Genomic DNA, 16,223 nt, shown 5'->3' with positions numbered 1-16,223 from the left:
TTAAAGAATAGCCGCAAAACTCATTGTTAGAGCTGAAGAAAATGCCTTACCATGAGAACTTTATAAAATATGGAGCTATTGCTTGGTTGCAGTGAGTAAATACCTCCATCAGCAGAAAAGCAGCTCACATACTTTCCTTTTTCAGCACTCCCAGTGTGCTCGGAAAAAAGAGTTAGGCAGTCTTAGGGCCCAGGTCACCCTGAAGGGCTTCTGTTTCCACATCAGTAGCAGGAGAGGTTAAATACAGCCTGGTGGCAATGGGGTGTCCCTCATGTCACGAGGGGTGCCTGACCTACTACACACAGCAGCACTCGTGTAGGTCGTCTGCATCTGTGAAAGCTCCAAGATTTTTCTCTTGCTTGTAATCCCTCTCCAAGTAAAAGGGCAGGATAAAATGACCCTGGATAATTCAGAAAGTGTCCTGGCCAATTATCCTAGGGAGCCTCAAGGAGTTATCAGAGGATCAAAGACCCTTCTCTAGTCCTCAACTCAGAAAAGTTGCAGCTAGACAACAAAAGGAGAGGCAGGGGAAGAATGTGACAACTTAATGATGCTACAGGAGCACTGGGTATGATCCTCAACTTGAGCAAGCAGGTCCCACTCCTTCAAAGTCAGTGGAGAGATGCTAATTTACACCAATGGGGAATCTGACATAATATGTTTTTTTATTTGCTTGAGTCCTGCCGTGGCTCCATAAGCAAAGGTTAATGCAGGTCTGCCAGGGGCAGGCTGGAGTTAGCACAGAAAGGCAGTTGTGAGGTTGCTGATTCTGATAAAAGCAAATTGTGAACTGCAAGTATCTGAGTGTTGAGTGTCACATTCACACCTAACTGCTGCCCTTGCCTGCTCCCCACAGTCATCCAGCTCTGTCATCATGATATGTTCCTGAAACCACATTTGTGCTGCTGTCACTTTTTGTCTTTGGACATTTGTGTATAGGCTTTCTATAATGACATACTAAAAATGCTTGTAAACTTCAAACGAGTGGATTACAATATGTTTAACCCAGGAAAATCACTTCCATATATTAGGCAGAAACTTGAGTCTTTACTTCTAGTTCTGCACTTGCAGTAGGGATGTTAATACTGATAAAACTGCAGGAGGCATCTGATAGGTGAGGGCAGTGAGGAGTTTGTTCTTTTCAGAAAAAAGAAAATTAAATTAGGAACCTCTTTCTAGATCTCTGGGTCTTTAATGTCACAATGTCTCTAAAGAGAAGTCAGACATCTCCATAGGGTTGCCCATCTTCTCCACTTCCACCAGTCCTCTCTGACTGGGAACAAAATTCTGACTGTCAACAGAACCACAGCATCTCTAGAGTATTTTTGTTTGTGTTTCAGTAGTGGGCAATGTCAACACTGTCAACATGTCAACAATTAGTGGCACAGATGTAGAAGATAACATGAGGACAGATTTTGAATGTCACACCCAGGCCCCTCCAGGGCTGGGAGCACATCTGCCTAGAGATGTATGGGTGACACACTATCCTTGCAGCCCCCCCTGAATTCTGAACTCACTGCCATCCCTGAACTCCCTCCCACCTTGCAGGTTATTTCCTAAAAGTGATCAACTGCATTTTTCTTCTTTGAAAGGCAGCATTTCCCAGCTCCTGCTGAGTTTTTACATTCACACTTAATCTCTGGTTCAAAACTAATAATGCACTCACTGGCTAAAAAGGTGCAAATCTGAACCCAAACTACCCATAAATTGCAAAGATACCAGAAACAGCTGCCTAGCTACAGCAGGACAGAGGTTAGGACAAGCCATGAGATCTACCCACAAAACTTACTAAACCAGCTTAGGCTGAGTTTTTCATTACTTACACTACACTGTGGGATGTGCTTCCAGCTGCCCCTGTTGTGAGCACCTGGACTGGTGAGCTGAAAGCAGCTGATGGTACCAAGAGGTACAGGAAAAAAAAATACAAAGGATAAAAAAGACAAGGTTACTATACCAGATCTCTCTGGAAATAATTGTATTAAATATAGAAAAGGTTATATACCGTTTCCATTGTCCTTTCTCTCCCCATAGGCTGCTGGCCTATGATTGTTTCTTGTACCTACCCTGTAGCTGATTTTATTGTTTATTCCTAGCTCCCCCTCCAGTTTGCTCGGGGCCCTGTGTCTTAGCCAGTGACTCCGTGCTCCCTTTCCAAGTTCAGAACCTTTCTGGCTAAAGTCTGCGGTGACACGAACACAAAAAGACAGCTCTGGGCACGGGGCATGCAGCCGTTCCTGGAGAGAGCAGGCTGCGCTGCGGCGCTACCCTTTCTGCAAGATTAAGTGATTAAGCCTAACTAAAAGTGACTAACAGGGATACATCTTTCCCTGTCAAACACAGAAGGTTTTCCATAGAGCAGCTCCAAGGTTGTGAGTGAAGGTGAACAGCTCTGCTTCTAAAGACTCCTTAATTTTAAGAAATTCAAAGACCTGGCACAACACTTTGTTCTGTGACTTTCTTAAACCTACACCCTACTTCACATCCTTTCATGAGCCATTATCTTTCTTATTTAAAGCAGACACAACAGAAATTAAAAAAAGACACAAGAGATGAGAAGTACAAGTCTCTGCAGATGCAAGGTATAATTTAGCAAAGTATTTTATCATCCAATCCTGCCAGGTCTTCAACACATTCTGCAAGCACGGACTCTCCACTCATCTTGTGAACAGTGGAGAGAGAGAGAACTCCAGTCTTTTTCTGGTTGCAGGAAACTCCCTGGTTGACTGTTCATTCAGCTTTTGCATGCATATTTATATGGCTAAAGCCTTGAGAGTCTTCATGAGTTGATTACTAAGTCTGTGTTTTGCAATAAAACATTATTTATTTAGGCATTCATATTGATTCATAAAAACCCACGCTCAGATTTTCTGATGAACATGGTATAAAAACACATAAAATAGGGAGATCCAAAAGAATATGTTTTATTTACAGGTTTTGTATAAATACAGAAAACCGGGGATGGGATAAATAACAAAGTAGTCACCAAACTGTTTTCATTAATAACTTATCAAACCAGTTTTATTTTTGAAAACATCCAAAGGAAGCAAAAAGCTATGCAGGCAGCTGGTTGAATTTCTCCTGGAGGGTTTGAATGGGACTGCAGGCCGGTGCTGAATTTCACTCTTGTGAATAAATCCAGGCATTATCTTTTGGAAAGCAATATCTTTCAGGGTGGAATAAAGCCTACTTAGTAAATTATTATTTTTGTTTTTAAAACTAAATGACTCTTTATTAAAAAAGAGACCTACTGAAATTTGAATTTTTCCTCATTACCTGAGGCATAATCAAATTGTCATCTGTTTTACAAGGGTGATAATGTGGAACAGAAGTGTGATACCATTTGCCATCATTCCAGCTGGTTCCCCCCAAAAGACACCTTCTCACAACCTTCTCATCAGTGAACCCACACGATCTTAGAAAAGCACAAGTTATTGTTTAGAAGTGGTCTGATAATGAACATCAGAGAACCATTAAGGCTGGGAAACACCTTCAAGATCATCGAGTTGATAGACACAAGTTGTTGTAGACCTTTTTTATTTGGACACAGCGTAATTTGAAACACAAATTAAATGCTGACTTCTGGAAAAACTGTAGGAATTTGTCACTAATTTCACACTGTCAGTGTGACCAGGATTTCACTACTGGAATATATCACACTGTTTTCAGATTTCAGAAGCAAATGCTTAACCATTTCATTTTACTGATGTAGAGAGAAAAAAAAGCTGAGAATATTTCAAAATAGTTTAAAATGCTATGACAAGATACAGCAGCTGAAGGAACAACTGGGCAATTTTAAGGGAAAATAAAGTCTATATATATATATATTACTAGGGTTTGTTTTTTTTTTTTTTTTTTAAACCACTTATTAAGAACATTTTAAAATCAAGACTAGTTATTTCCTAGAAGTTTTGCTCTACTTTGAGCAGGGATTAGTTCAAGGAATTTACTAGCTTGTGCAGTGTAAGAAGTCAGAGTAGGTAGGTTTAGGAGCTGTGACTTTATTTGTCTAGCTATAATGGATCTATAAATTAATCAAACTGGATTGACCATAAGGGCAGTTTCCCAGTGAATGTTAATTCATTCTTAAAGTGCATACATTATCAATAACTATTTTTAAATATACTTGGATATAGAATAGTCTATAATTAAGAGTCCAGACCTTTGAGCTTGACATCGTCAATCTACAATGAACTGGGATGTAAATGGGAGTCCTCATGTACTAGATGAGGTACTTGGTTAGATACTGCTCCTTTTACTTTAGCTGGATACCCTAATTCCATCCCTGCAGGTCTGCAATTGGGCATGATCAACATCTAGCTGAGTTGTTGAGGGTGATAGGATGATTTTCAAGGACTGGACCTATTTTCATTGCTCAGTCTTTCCTTATGAAAACAGTGATGTTTTAACTAATTCAAATAATGCTGGTCCAGAAAGATAGATTAATTTTGCAGTGAATCCACTAATGTCATCGTGTTACGATGGATGAGAATATCAGAGAAGTTAAAGATATGCAACTGATATAAATGATTAGATGGAATAGTGCATTGTTAGGGCCCTGAGGGCACAGCTACACCTTAATCTTCCTGTCCAGCTTCCCTGGGGACTCCCACCCACCTTGTCTCCTGCTGCCCCTGGGACCTGGCTCACCCCTGAGCATGCCTGGGGCTCTCAATTAACCTGCAGGGAGAGCCTGGGCTTGCCACGTTCTCTCCCTGCCCTGGTTATCTATCCAGGAGGCCACAACACCTGAGCTCCCTGTGACCTGAACTGCAAACCTGCTCATGACGGAGGTGCCTTGATCTGGGAGGCCTTGCTGCTCCTCTCAGTGGCACTTCATCACCCTGGTGTGAAATAAGTTTCAGATTACCCCACTAACTATTCTGCTAATGCAGTCAGTATATTCCCTGCTCACTGTGCTCCTCCAGACTCCAAAGGAGAAGCTTGCAGGGATAACAAGCAGCTTCTCCTGAAGATACTTAAAAGCTATTTCCTGAGATAACTATGATTTTCACAATATTACTGAATAGCAATGGAGCATGGAAGTATTTCTTGGTCTTTTGGCAGACAGAAATCTTCCAGATGTGATAAAACCAGACACTTTCTATGGCACAAGAAAACTTATGGTTAGGCATATAAGTTAAAAAAAACCCCAAAACCTAACAAACAAAACCAACAGCAAATCTTAGAGGCTGGGAAAAGCCACTGATGTTCAGGAGGAGAGCAAAATCACCTAATCACCTCAGTTGTACCCTTCTTCAAGTGAATAGGACTCGCTTCACTGACTTCGCTGGGAGCTGGATTAGGTGCTAATATCAACGAGAGGGCCGTGAGGCCAGCGGGAGAGCCCCCTCCGCCCGAGATCCGGGTGGGTCCGCGGCATGCTTCCACCGCACACAGCGTGCCGTGGGCAGCGTGTCCGCGGGCCGGGCAGGGTTCGGGGCCGGAGCTGCGGGCAGGGCTCGGCGGGCAGCGCTCCCGGTGCCGGGGCCGGGGCAGGGCTCGGCGGGCAGCGCTCCCGGTGCCGGAGCCGGGGCAGGGCTCGGCGGGCAGCGCTCCCGGTGCCGGGGCCGGGGCAGGGCTCGGCGGGCAGCGCTCCCGGTGCCGGGGCCGGGGCAGGGCTCTGCGGGCAGCGCTCCCGGTGCCGGAGCCGGGGCAGGGCTCGGCGGGCAGCGCTCCCGGTGCGCAGCCGCCGGCAGGGCCCGCGCCGCCCGGAGGAGGCGCTTCCCGCGGCGGCGGCGGCGGCGGCCCCGGCTCCCAGAGCAGCGCCGCGAGCCCGCCCGGCTCGCTGCCCTCGCCGGGATGCGCTCGGAGGCGGCGCCGCAGCTGGACGGGCTGGAGAGGTTCGCCAGCGCCGGCAAGGGCCGGGGGCTGCGGGCGCGGCGGCGCTTCGCCGTGGGCGAGCTGCTGCTGAGCTGCCCGGCCTACGCGGCCGTGCTGACGGTCAGCGAGCGCGGCAGCCACTGCGACGCCTGCTTCGCCAGGTAGGGCCCGGGCCCGCCCGGCTTCTAGGGGCGGCGGCACTGCTTTCCCCCTCCTCGGCTCGTGGAGCTGCTGTGGCAGCGCGGAGGTCTAAAGTCAAAGCTGGTTTTCCGTGTTGAGCAGCTCAGGCGAGAGAAAGGAAAAGGAAAAAAAAAAAGTTCTGCTCTTCCCGTGCTCTGGCGGTCACGTAGACACGTGCGTAACCATCCTCTGGCAGGAAGTGTCGTTGATCCGTCTAGTTTTGTAATAACTTGGTGTTCGGTGGTTTTAATGAAGGTTTGATAAAGGAGAAAGGGTCTGCAATCGCCTAATTCACACCTCACATTCCCTAGTGCGGATGGAATATCTATGAATGAAATGTATATATCTCCGTATTGAAATATACACCAATACTTGTGTATTACCTGTGTCTGAAACCTTAGTCTGCAAATTACTTTTACTGGGGCGGAGCACAGGCAATGCAAGAACTTGTTTGTCTCCTGGCTGGGAATACTGGGACTGGAGTGCTGCCTGCTCCTGAGTGCTTCGGGATTCCTGGTGCTGGAGGGATGCGGGGGCTCGAATTTGCCGGGGCCTCTGCAGCTCCTCCTCACCTGTGTGCAGGGGAGGTTTTCAGTGTCTGCCTCAAGCCTCTCAATGTGAGCTGCTGCAGGGTGTATTAAAAGGTATATTGGGGTTAGCAAATTCAGCATGGATATGACACTCTGGCACATCACACCACACCATATTTTTAGAAAGTGTAGTAGTTTTGTGGCTTCTGACAGCTTGCAGAGGAATTAAGTGCTTACCTGGTTATATCTCAGAGCAAATGTTAGTAGTTGCCTCAGCAAAGAAAAACAACTGTTGCAATTGTGCTATTTTTGTCCATACATCCTTTTTCTTTCCTCATTACTTTATCTGCTTATGACTTGATTCACCCCACTCTTTGCATATGAGCACCTAATACAGTTCTGGTGAAGCGAGTTCCATTAATTTGAAGAAGGGTACAGCTGAGGTGATTTTCATCACCTCCTTTACACCTTTTCCCAGCCTGTAAGGTTTGCATTGAAGTGCTGTGTTTGGTTTAAGAGTTTTGTTTGTTTTTTTTTTTTTTAACTCGTGTACCTAACCACAAGTTTCCTTGTGCCAGAGAAGCTGTCTGGTTTTGTTTATCATATTCAGATTTGTCTGCCACAGGACCCGGGAATGCTTCCATACCTCACTGAGGTGAAGTAATACTGTAAGGATAATAGTTATCTCATGGAATAGCTTTTGGTTATCTTCGGGAGCAGCTGCTTGTTATCCATGCAAGCTTCTCCTTTCGAGCTCTGGAGGAGCACGGCAATCAAGGAACCCACTGCCTGCAGCAGGACAGCAGTTAGTGCGGTAATCTGAAATTTATTTCACACCAGGGTGATGAAGTGCCGCTAAGAGGAGCGATGTCTGGGTGATGTAAGGTGATCCGCCAGTGCTCAGACATGTGTTCTGTGTCTGTGACTGTTGCATTAGCGCTGAACTAGCACGTACAGATTCCAATCTGTGCTGGTAGGACTTCCAAAGAGCCCTAGCAGGGAGCTTGTGGGCTCGACACCAGCCGTGGGAAGGGAAACTTGGCCAAGTTGTCCTAAGAACTTTTGTGACTACATGGGCAAAATGAGGCTGTAACATTGTATTTGCATGAGATAGTGGTTGTTACTTTAAATACTTGCTTGTAATGTCAGCAAGAGGAGTCATGGTGTTAGCCCGGCTCGCTCAGGTTGCACCTTGTGTGCTTTGCAGATACAATCAGAGGATGCCAGGCTCGCTGGGTTTTATGGGCTCCAAATGCCAGTGAGCACCCAAATGTTGCACACTGTCACATCATGTAAGGACCCTCACCCTTGATTTACTCCAATGAGCTTACCTCAGTGTAAGGCTATTTATTTATTTATTTCTACTTAGCCCAGGGAGGGTATGCAGACATTTTAAAAGCATTCAGTACTGCTGAGAGATCCCTATTGCTGTCACACCAAAATGTCACTTGTTGGGTAACACATGTTCTATTTTTGGTGGGATCTCTTGCAACACATGCACTTTAAAGCAGAAAAGGACCTTCCTCGTGGCAGTTCCCTCTGGTGGGGTATATACAAATATAAAAAAGGAGAGTGTGGGCCTTAGGTCTGCTCAGAATACACAGATATCAGAGCAGACAGGGTGCGACAGTAAGGGGCTCTCAGGTGACAGGAGATCAAACAGTATATTTAATAACACAGTATTTTTTCTTGGCTTTTGGAGGCACTTACTCAACACAGGTCATGCATTCTGTAACCAAAGAAGCAGTAGAATTGTCATAGCAGAACCAAAGAGTTAATATTGGTGAACAGAGCAATTTTAAAGTTTGCAAAACACAATAACTTTAGCTCATTATTCTTTGTATAGTGGCAAAAAATGATGCTGTCTGTCAAATAGCATGGAGTAACATGTCTTCAAACCCAGCAATTTTTCAAGAAAGCAGAGTGCTTTTGCATAATGAGAGCTGCGTGGAAAAATGTGCTTTTGAAAGTCTAATACAGTTTTCATTGTGAAATGAAACTGTATTAGATGCAAAAAGTGATCCAGTATACACTTTTATTTCATTCAGGTTTCTAGAACAGAATAACTTCTGTTTTCTTTTTAAGGAAAGAAGGATTGTCCAAGTGTGGAAGATGCAAACAGGCCTTTTATTGCAATGTGGAATGTCAGGTACGGTCATGCAATTTGTGAGGGTGGGGGGAAGGAGGGTGGGGGTGCAGAACTCCAATTTTTGTTTGTGTGGCATTGATATGCTCTAATTGTAGCTGTGGTTAATAGCAGTCCAGTCAGTTCCAGTATCCCACAGATGCTGACCATGGAGCTGTGCATTGGACAATTACAGGATTTCGACATGGTCTGCATGACTCTTTCAAGATCAGTAGCTTCAGGGCTTGGTACCACTGAGACTTTGATTAAAGCTGCCTGTCAACCCACTAATTATGTCTGTATTACTTCTTCCTTTAAGGACAGACCTGATAATTTAGCATTAGCTCACTAAACTGATAAGAGATCTTGTGTCTAATGGAAGAAAAACAAATCTCTAAATAGCCATCTTAGGAGAGAGAGAGAATTTTTTAAGATTTTTTTTTTAGAATATTTGAAATATTTTGATTATTGAGACTACCACAGCTGATGGTAGTCATAATCATTTGAAACTTATCAGGCTTTCTCCTGAACTTACTCAGTGAGATAAAACTTTTATTCCTTTTGGTTTTTAAAGGATGTAGAATGTAAGTGCATACTAAAGTAGAGCAATACAAAGACATCCAAAACATTTGCATATGGTTCTCACTCTGTTTTTTATTCAAATTAGAATAAGCATCTTAAAAAAAAAAGAAAAAAGAAAAAAAGAGACAGGGTTAGACTATTAGAATCTAGCCTTTTTGGGCCCTCAGCTTGATGTGAAAGAATGATCCAGTTTCTGTGTGGAAAAACCCATCTGGGTTGCTGGTTGGATAATGTGAGCTATGCAAGGTCTGTGGTGCTGGGCACAGAGTGTGAGGGATTTGAGTGACCCAAGGCCTGGCAAGCCACTGTGTGCCAGCTATAAATAATCCAAATCTTGTCCCACATGTTAATGTGCTCTTGGGTGCATGGGGCCATGCCAAGTGGTCCCTGTTGTCATTACCTGGTCAGAGATGTCATGGTTTGTGCTGCTCAGTGCCCAGGCACTTTGGACATGGCTGTTGCTTTTATTTCGAGGATGTCTCTTATTCTCCTGTTGCACACGTTTCAAAAGAAGCCTGATCTCTCCTCAGTTTTCCTTCTATTACCTCCCCTACTTCCTGCTTTCCCACAGAATCCTAGTGAGTTGTGGGTGAATCAAATAGCCTTTTGGTTTTGAGGCATCAGGAGATCTCAAAAGGCTTAACAGGAGTTTTTTACAAAATTTGCAGTAGTTCATAGAATTGCCAAAGTGAAAGTTTACTGTATGAGCATCTTTAAGGGTCTTGAGAGAAATCTGTATGAGCTTTAAAGACAGTGTAGAGAAAGCCTGTGATTCGTTCATGAAAAATGCTTGTTTCTAAGAAATGTTTCTTCATGTCATTATTTCTTGCAAGCTTTTAACTAGATGAGGTAAGGAAATCCTTGAACAAAGCAGCTGTTTAGCAGCTTTTTTCTGAAACTGTTTCTTCTCTTACTATATAAAATGTACAATGGCTTATGAAACAGCTGTGCAAGATTTTCTCAAGTAGGAAAGCTCAGTAATTTGTGCTGGGGAAAATAGCAAGTAGATGTCATGTTGGAGGTGGAAGAACTTATTTCTTCTCATCAATGGTCCTTTGCTTTCATCACCAAGTGGCCCTCCCTCAGTGTCCTGACTTCCAGCCTTGACAAAGTTTATACTTTTCAAGGAGGGATTGATTTATTTTATTTTCTTTTTCTCTGTAAAGTTTTGTATATGTATTGCCTTTTTTTAGATTGATTTTTTTTTAATCTTTATGTTTTGGTGGTCAGAATTCTCTCTCTCTAGAGGGACATGTTCCTAGAGTAAAAACCTGAACTGCTCGAACTGAGTATCCTTAAGTCTGCTAAAGCTGCTGCTCAGCAAAAGCTTGTCTGTCTGATAAGTTAGTGAATTAGAATCTTTCCTACCTGTTGCTGTGTGGTATGATGCTCTAGATATAAAGGCCTTTTTTAGATTTTGTTGATGTCTAAGCTATAGTATGACATGCACAGGTACTAGTACCTCATCCTTGCTGGTGATAAACAAATGGCTTTTGATTCCCTAGTTTATATAGCACTGTCTTCCATCTTTTGGGCCCTTCTGAGTCAGTCTGATGAAATTGATGAACGTTGCTGAGATTGAATTCTTTGACATTCTTTCAAAATTACCTTCAAGCACAATATTCTCTAGAAACTGGTCTCCACTGACTCCACTGTGCTACACAGACAGCCTCTTGTTCAAAGGCACTTTTCAGCAGTTCAGCAATTCTTTGTAAAAGCTAAGAAGGATATCTGTGCCTTGATACTGAATTTGTAACACTGGAATGTACAGGAAATGTGTCCCTTTTGCCTGCATGGATGTCAGACATCATGAGACATTCATAAAAGGCCAGGGCTGTACTTGAGAACTGTCATGGTATTGTTCATTTCATTTTTATTTTATAAGTTAATTTTTTCCTGTAAATCCATATTTTTTGGTCAATTCAGCTAAAAATTGTATGCACCCAACAAGGACATGATATGATTTCATATGTTGATTGGTACCTTGTCAGTCAAGGCAATGCAGTTAGACAGATGTTTACCATGTGAGGCATAGTGGGATAAAAACCCAAAGCTTTTTGAGCTTGCTGTTTTCTTACTTAAAGATGTCTTATACCACAATTCATAGGAATTCTTGCTCATTGTGGGGAGAGGTGGATCTATGCACACACACACAGGCTTTGGCACAGCTCCTTAGTGTTCCTGTTTTGGTCTCTTATTTTGCTTTTGGGATGGATAACCACATGTTTCACCTATATTAAGCTAGATGCTTGCATAGGTGTGGATTCAGGGCACATAAGAGTGGAAGTTGCCCTCACTGCCTGTCCTTGCTGCTCTTAATGTTTTGTGGGTTGAATCTAGTCTGGGTTTGCTGGATCTTTCTTTCCCCAAGCCCGAATCCAGGTCTCCTTTTAAAAGGGATTGTGATTTCCAGCAGATTCTCACCGTCCCACTCTCCAGTTTCACCTCCTTGGAGAGCATGCCTGTTATTATAGTAGTGGCTTTCAGCCCCCATCTGCAGCTGTTTGGGTCTTGACTTCTTAAATTATAATAATTTTAGTCAAGCGGGAGGAAACCTGTGCTCCTTTTTTCTCTTTAGAAATTAGCTGCTGGAACACCCTGAAGAGAAATGTTTTAATAGGGTTATGTGTTGCAATTTTTTGTGGACCTGGTGAACATGAACCAGCTACTGGAACTCCTCTTGCTGTTATTACACATGGCTATCATTTATCCCAAAGAGAGTGGAGATAGCTAGCCAGTGTGCAGAAGGAGATGTTTCTGTGGTGAATTTCAACATTTGAAATATATTTTGAACAAACCACTTATGGGGTTTTTTTAACATGTCGCATTAAAGGCTGCTGAAGTTGGTATTGCTGGAGTGAGTGAAACAGGTATTTTTACTAGCTAGTAAGCCTGAAAATGTACTTGCACACCTGTAATTAGCATTAAGCAGGTGTGTTTTAAATGGGACCTTGTAGAAATTGCCTACTTGTCTTTGTAAAGATGTAGAAAAAAAATACAAAATATTTTTGCTGCAATGATTCTGCACAAAAGGTTTTTGACACTGCAAGATTGCACTGGGTGTCTGTCCCCCTATACAAAAACTTTCCCAGTGTATTTTTCTTTGGCAAATGTCTCCTGTGAACATGTTAAGTGCTAGCCCATGAAAGTCAAATACCCTCTTTAGCCCAGCGTTTGGTAAATGATGATAGGGAAGGGTGGCTCTGAAGATATATAAAACTTCTGCCTTCACTGCTTGCTGAAAGGCTGTATCAGAGAACTTTACTAATTAATATCAGACCTCAGAAGTTGCCTCACTGGAATTCAGTTAAGGAGTTTGATGCCATTTGATCACAATTGGGCCTTAAGATTCTGAAGAAGTGAGCTTAACCCTGCACTGGCTTGCCCATCATTTCTCTCTGGTATTTATCTGTGTTTCTTTTCAATTGAGTGAAATAGAACTTTTTATTTAGTATTGAAAAAGCCCATGTGAAAAAGGAGGTATGAGGACATTTGTTTGGACTTGAGATTAATTTTTTTTAATATTATATTTTGTCACTTGTTGTTTTTCTCCTATGGTGAGGTATAAGACAGTGTTCTGGGAATCAATCCAGTAGTCCTAGATGGCAGAATCTTTTTGAAGAACTTGGTGAAGAGGACTGTTCCCATGCTTTGATGTAAAAGGCATAAGCTTTAAAGAACTTCCCTTCCAAAAATGTTGTCACTCCTAAATGAAGGGGAAAATATTGTGGATGTAATGAAAATAGGAAGAAAATATCATTAATGTAGCATTAGAGATTCAGCTAGAACAATGCTACTTGTTATAATTCAAACTACCTGGAGGAAAATGTGGAAAAGAATGCAAAATACAGTCCTGCTGTGATCGCAGGGAAAGCTGCTGTCATGGTGTTTCTATCCCAGGTATTACTCAGTCATCAGAACCCTCTTTTTTTTGTGGTGTTTCAGGCTTTTATCTCATTTTGCACAATTCAGCCGTATCTTGTCCCTTTAACCTCCCTACCAGTTCATATAACTCAGTGTGATTCTGCCTGGGGAAAGATTTTAATTAACGATGTGTAAAGAATAAAGGGACAAATGGATTTTTTTTAAAACACTGCTTCAAGACAGGCACGTGATTTTGCATTTTGATTTTTTGTTTTATCAGGTAATTTCTTCTGTTTATTTAATGGGTGTGTATGGATGAGAGTCCTGCAAAGCTTCAGGTTCAGTGCCTTCACTTTTTGAACAAGCATGCTAAAGTTAGTGGGTGTCCTGGGTAAGCAAGAAGAGGTGAGAAATGAGATTTCCCTCTGTGTCTTTTTAGCCTTTAGCCTGTAGATTCCTAAGCAAAGGCTGTCAGGAATTTTCCAGAAAAGGTTTTGGGGCATATGTGGGAAATGGGTCTCTCTGGGGTCATTTTGTAGTGTGACAGCTGTAGGAGAGTTGAGAGTGTAATTTCACATGACATGATTACAGTGTAATATACTATTTTGGTTCTGGTCTGTATTGCCACATCTCTTAGAATATTTACACTGGAGCTTATTTCAAGCAGGCTGTATGTAGGTTTTTTGGAAGTACCATAGTGGGATATTGAAGACAGCAAAGTTGACATTGTAAGGGCTTGAATACCCTTGCAGTGTTTCAATGCTTCAAACCCTACCCAAGGCCAGGGCAGGTGCTGACCTTTCTTTTCCTAATAAAATAACCTCCTAAAGCTGTCTGTGCCCAGGACACTTAAAATAACTGTTTTCACTGGAAGAAATTTTGGTGTAGTAACTCTGAAATTAGTAATCTTGGCTTTTGTTTTGATCTGCAAAACCTGTACATAAGCTGACCAGCCGAGGCAGGAGGCACTGAGGGTCCTGATTCCCCTGACTGTTCCCTGCTTTGGGGTTCTGTGTGTAGTTCCCACAAGGAGTCCATCTCCCAGCAGACCAGTAGCACATCTACCAGTCCTGTGCAGATGCTTCAGACAGCCTCCAGGGTGTGTCCCTGGTGTTTCAAACAGCTCTTGCCCTTAGTGGTAAGGCAGCTGAGGGAAATTGTTCCTTCTGTGCCACTCAGTCACTGTGATGGGCCACACTGGTGGGTTTTTTAAATTATTTTTGAAAATTGGTGCTGAGTGGGCCAACTTAGGGTCTGCCATACTGAGTGAATCACAGTAATGGGATTTCAGAATGTTCTGGAAGGTGCTAAAACTTTTTCAAGTTTTCACTTACAGATTTGTGGGATTTGTTGTGAGTTTTTTTCTCTGCTAGTGTTTTCCACCAGTTTGAATCTGGTATGAAAGCAAAATTTGATGCTTCCTAAGCAGACAGAAAACTATAGGTCTGTTCTAACATAGTGCTATGAACATGTGTTTGGGACGAGATATAGCAATAAATAACTGCATTGCTTGAATATTTCCATGTTTAAATGAATTAATAAAATGAAATTTGATGTAGTCTGAGGACAGCCTGGGCTAGTGCAGATTGTTTAGATGTGATTCTGTGCTATTGTTTGGAAGATTCTGTGGCCTTGGGTGAAATTTGTTGAGTGACAAAAGCCACTGAGTGCCTTTTGCCATCACTCCTGTGTGTTGTTACTGTCTGTTGAGCTAGGAATATGCTATGCATTACCTAAACTATATTCTATACATTCTGCTAAAATGTTTGTCTGTATTAGTGTTTTTTTCCTTGTCTGGCTGTACATTTATTCTTCAACATTTAAGGAAAAAAATCTGATAATTCCACCAGAATGTTTGTGTTTGACCTAACCGTCAAATGATTGTTAGGGATTGTGAATCCATTGACTTCAGACACATTACTCCTGATTACAGCAGGGTCACCTCGTAGTGAGGGGCCAAGGCATTAAATGGAAATGAACCCAATAAAGTCATCAAGCTCAGACCTACTGCGTCCTCACATGCTTGATCTGAACAATAAGAACTGGTGATTTATAAATCATGTTGTCTGTTTGCTCCTCTGTCATTTAATACTTTTTTTCTGTTGAGTAAATGAAGATGTTCTGACCTCAGCTCATCCCTTGTGGATTTGTTTGGGAAAAAGCAGGATAGCTCTACCCCTTAAATGTGACTCAAGCTTTTGTTCTGATTTACTGAGCGTCACCTTATTTTTTAAAGGAAACACATTTCACTTGACCTCTAGGATCTGGCAGGACTAGCTTCATCCCCTTTTTCATAAGTTTATCTCCATGGCTCTTTTTTTTAAATTATTTTTTCCTCTGTTTTCAGAAGGAAGACTGGCCAATGCACAAGCTGGAATGTGCCTCCATGTGCACTTTTGGGCAGAACTGGCATCCCTCAGAGACTGTGAGGCTAACAGCAAGGATCCTTGCCAAACAGGTGAGCAGAAGGCGAGGCTTGGGAGGTTTGCTCCTGCTCTGGGTGCCAGGGAAGGCAGGAAAATGAAAACTGACCGACAGTAACTGTCCCTGCAAAGCACATACGGACACACAGACACAAGTTTCCTGTGTACAGACAGGTGTAACACAGAGCTCGAGCAGCGGAATGCACTGACCATCACTCTACTGCAGCAGGGTCAGGGCCAGCATGATCCAGCTGGAGACTTTTGTGGGAAGCTAGAGAAAGGCTAGCGAGGTCTTCAGCTGTAACCTGTGGCCAAGGTACTGCTGAACAGAGCCTGGGAATATTTACTGGTGGTTTCACGTTGGTGTTTCAGTCTCTGTTCTGGTAGACTTGAGCTGTTGGGTACACATGTGGGCAGGCACCAAGACCACACTGATAAAAAGAAAGAAGAATAAGATTTGCTATTTGGGTTTAATTCCAAGGAATGCTTCTGGAGTTATCTGGCTGCAGGCTCTGATACCTTTATGAAGCAGTTGTCTGTTGTAGTATTTTTCAGCTACAGTTGCACGGCATTGTGTAACATATAAATCTCAGTACATTTATTAGTCAAAACACCTCTGAGGTATTCAGGTATAAACATTTATGATTATGAGTTAGCTGGTGAAAACCAGAGTTTGAGAGAGAAATCTCAGACCCTTTG

The 16,223-nt window shown here is 42.8% G+C and overlaps 1 protein-coding gene across 4 annotated transcripts in view; it reads left to right on the top strand.

Annotated features, from left to right (window-relative positions):
• The first annotated feature begins 5,312 nt into the window (after positions 1 to 5,312).
• The window catches only part of SMYD2 (SET and MYND domain containing 2), a 29,348-nt gene continuing 18,437 nt past the window's right edge, over positions 5,313 to 16,223 (top strand). Inside the window, exons 1-3 of one of the 4 annotated variants that reach the window (XM_071426208.1) lie at positions 5,709 to 5,981; positions 8,616 to 8,679; positions 15,449 to 15,559. In XM_071426208.1, coding sequence (XP_071282309.1) covers positions 5,800 to 5,981; positions 8,616 to 8,679; positions 15,449 to 15,559 — 357 coding nt within the window. In that variant the 5' untranslated portion in view covers positions 5,709 to 5,799. Of the gene's footprint in view, positions 5,982 to 6,013; positions 7,823 to 8,615; positions 8,680 to 15,448; positions 15,560 to 16,223 lie in introns of those variants that run through there. The other 3 variants (XM_071426226.1, XM_071426217.1, XM_071426201.1) reach the window with 3 other exon arrangements.

The sequence above is a fragment of the Agelaius tricolor genome, unplaced genomic scaffold (assembly GCF_023055355.1).
Source record: "Agelaius tricolor isolate 1412-34295 unplaced genomic scaffold, bAgeTri1.0.p SCAF_1, whole genome shotgun sequence".
NCBI lineage: Eukaryota > Metazoa > Chordata > Aves > Passeriformes > Icteridae > Agelaius > Agelaius tricolor.
This window is presented reverse-complemented; position numbering and strand designations above follow the sequence as displayed.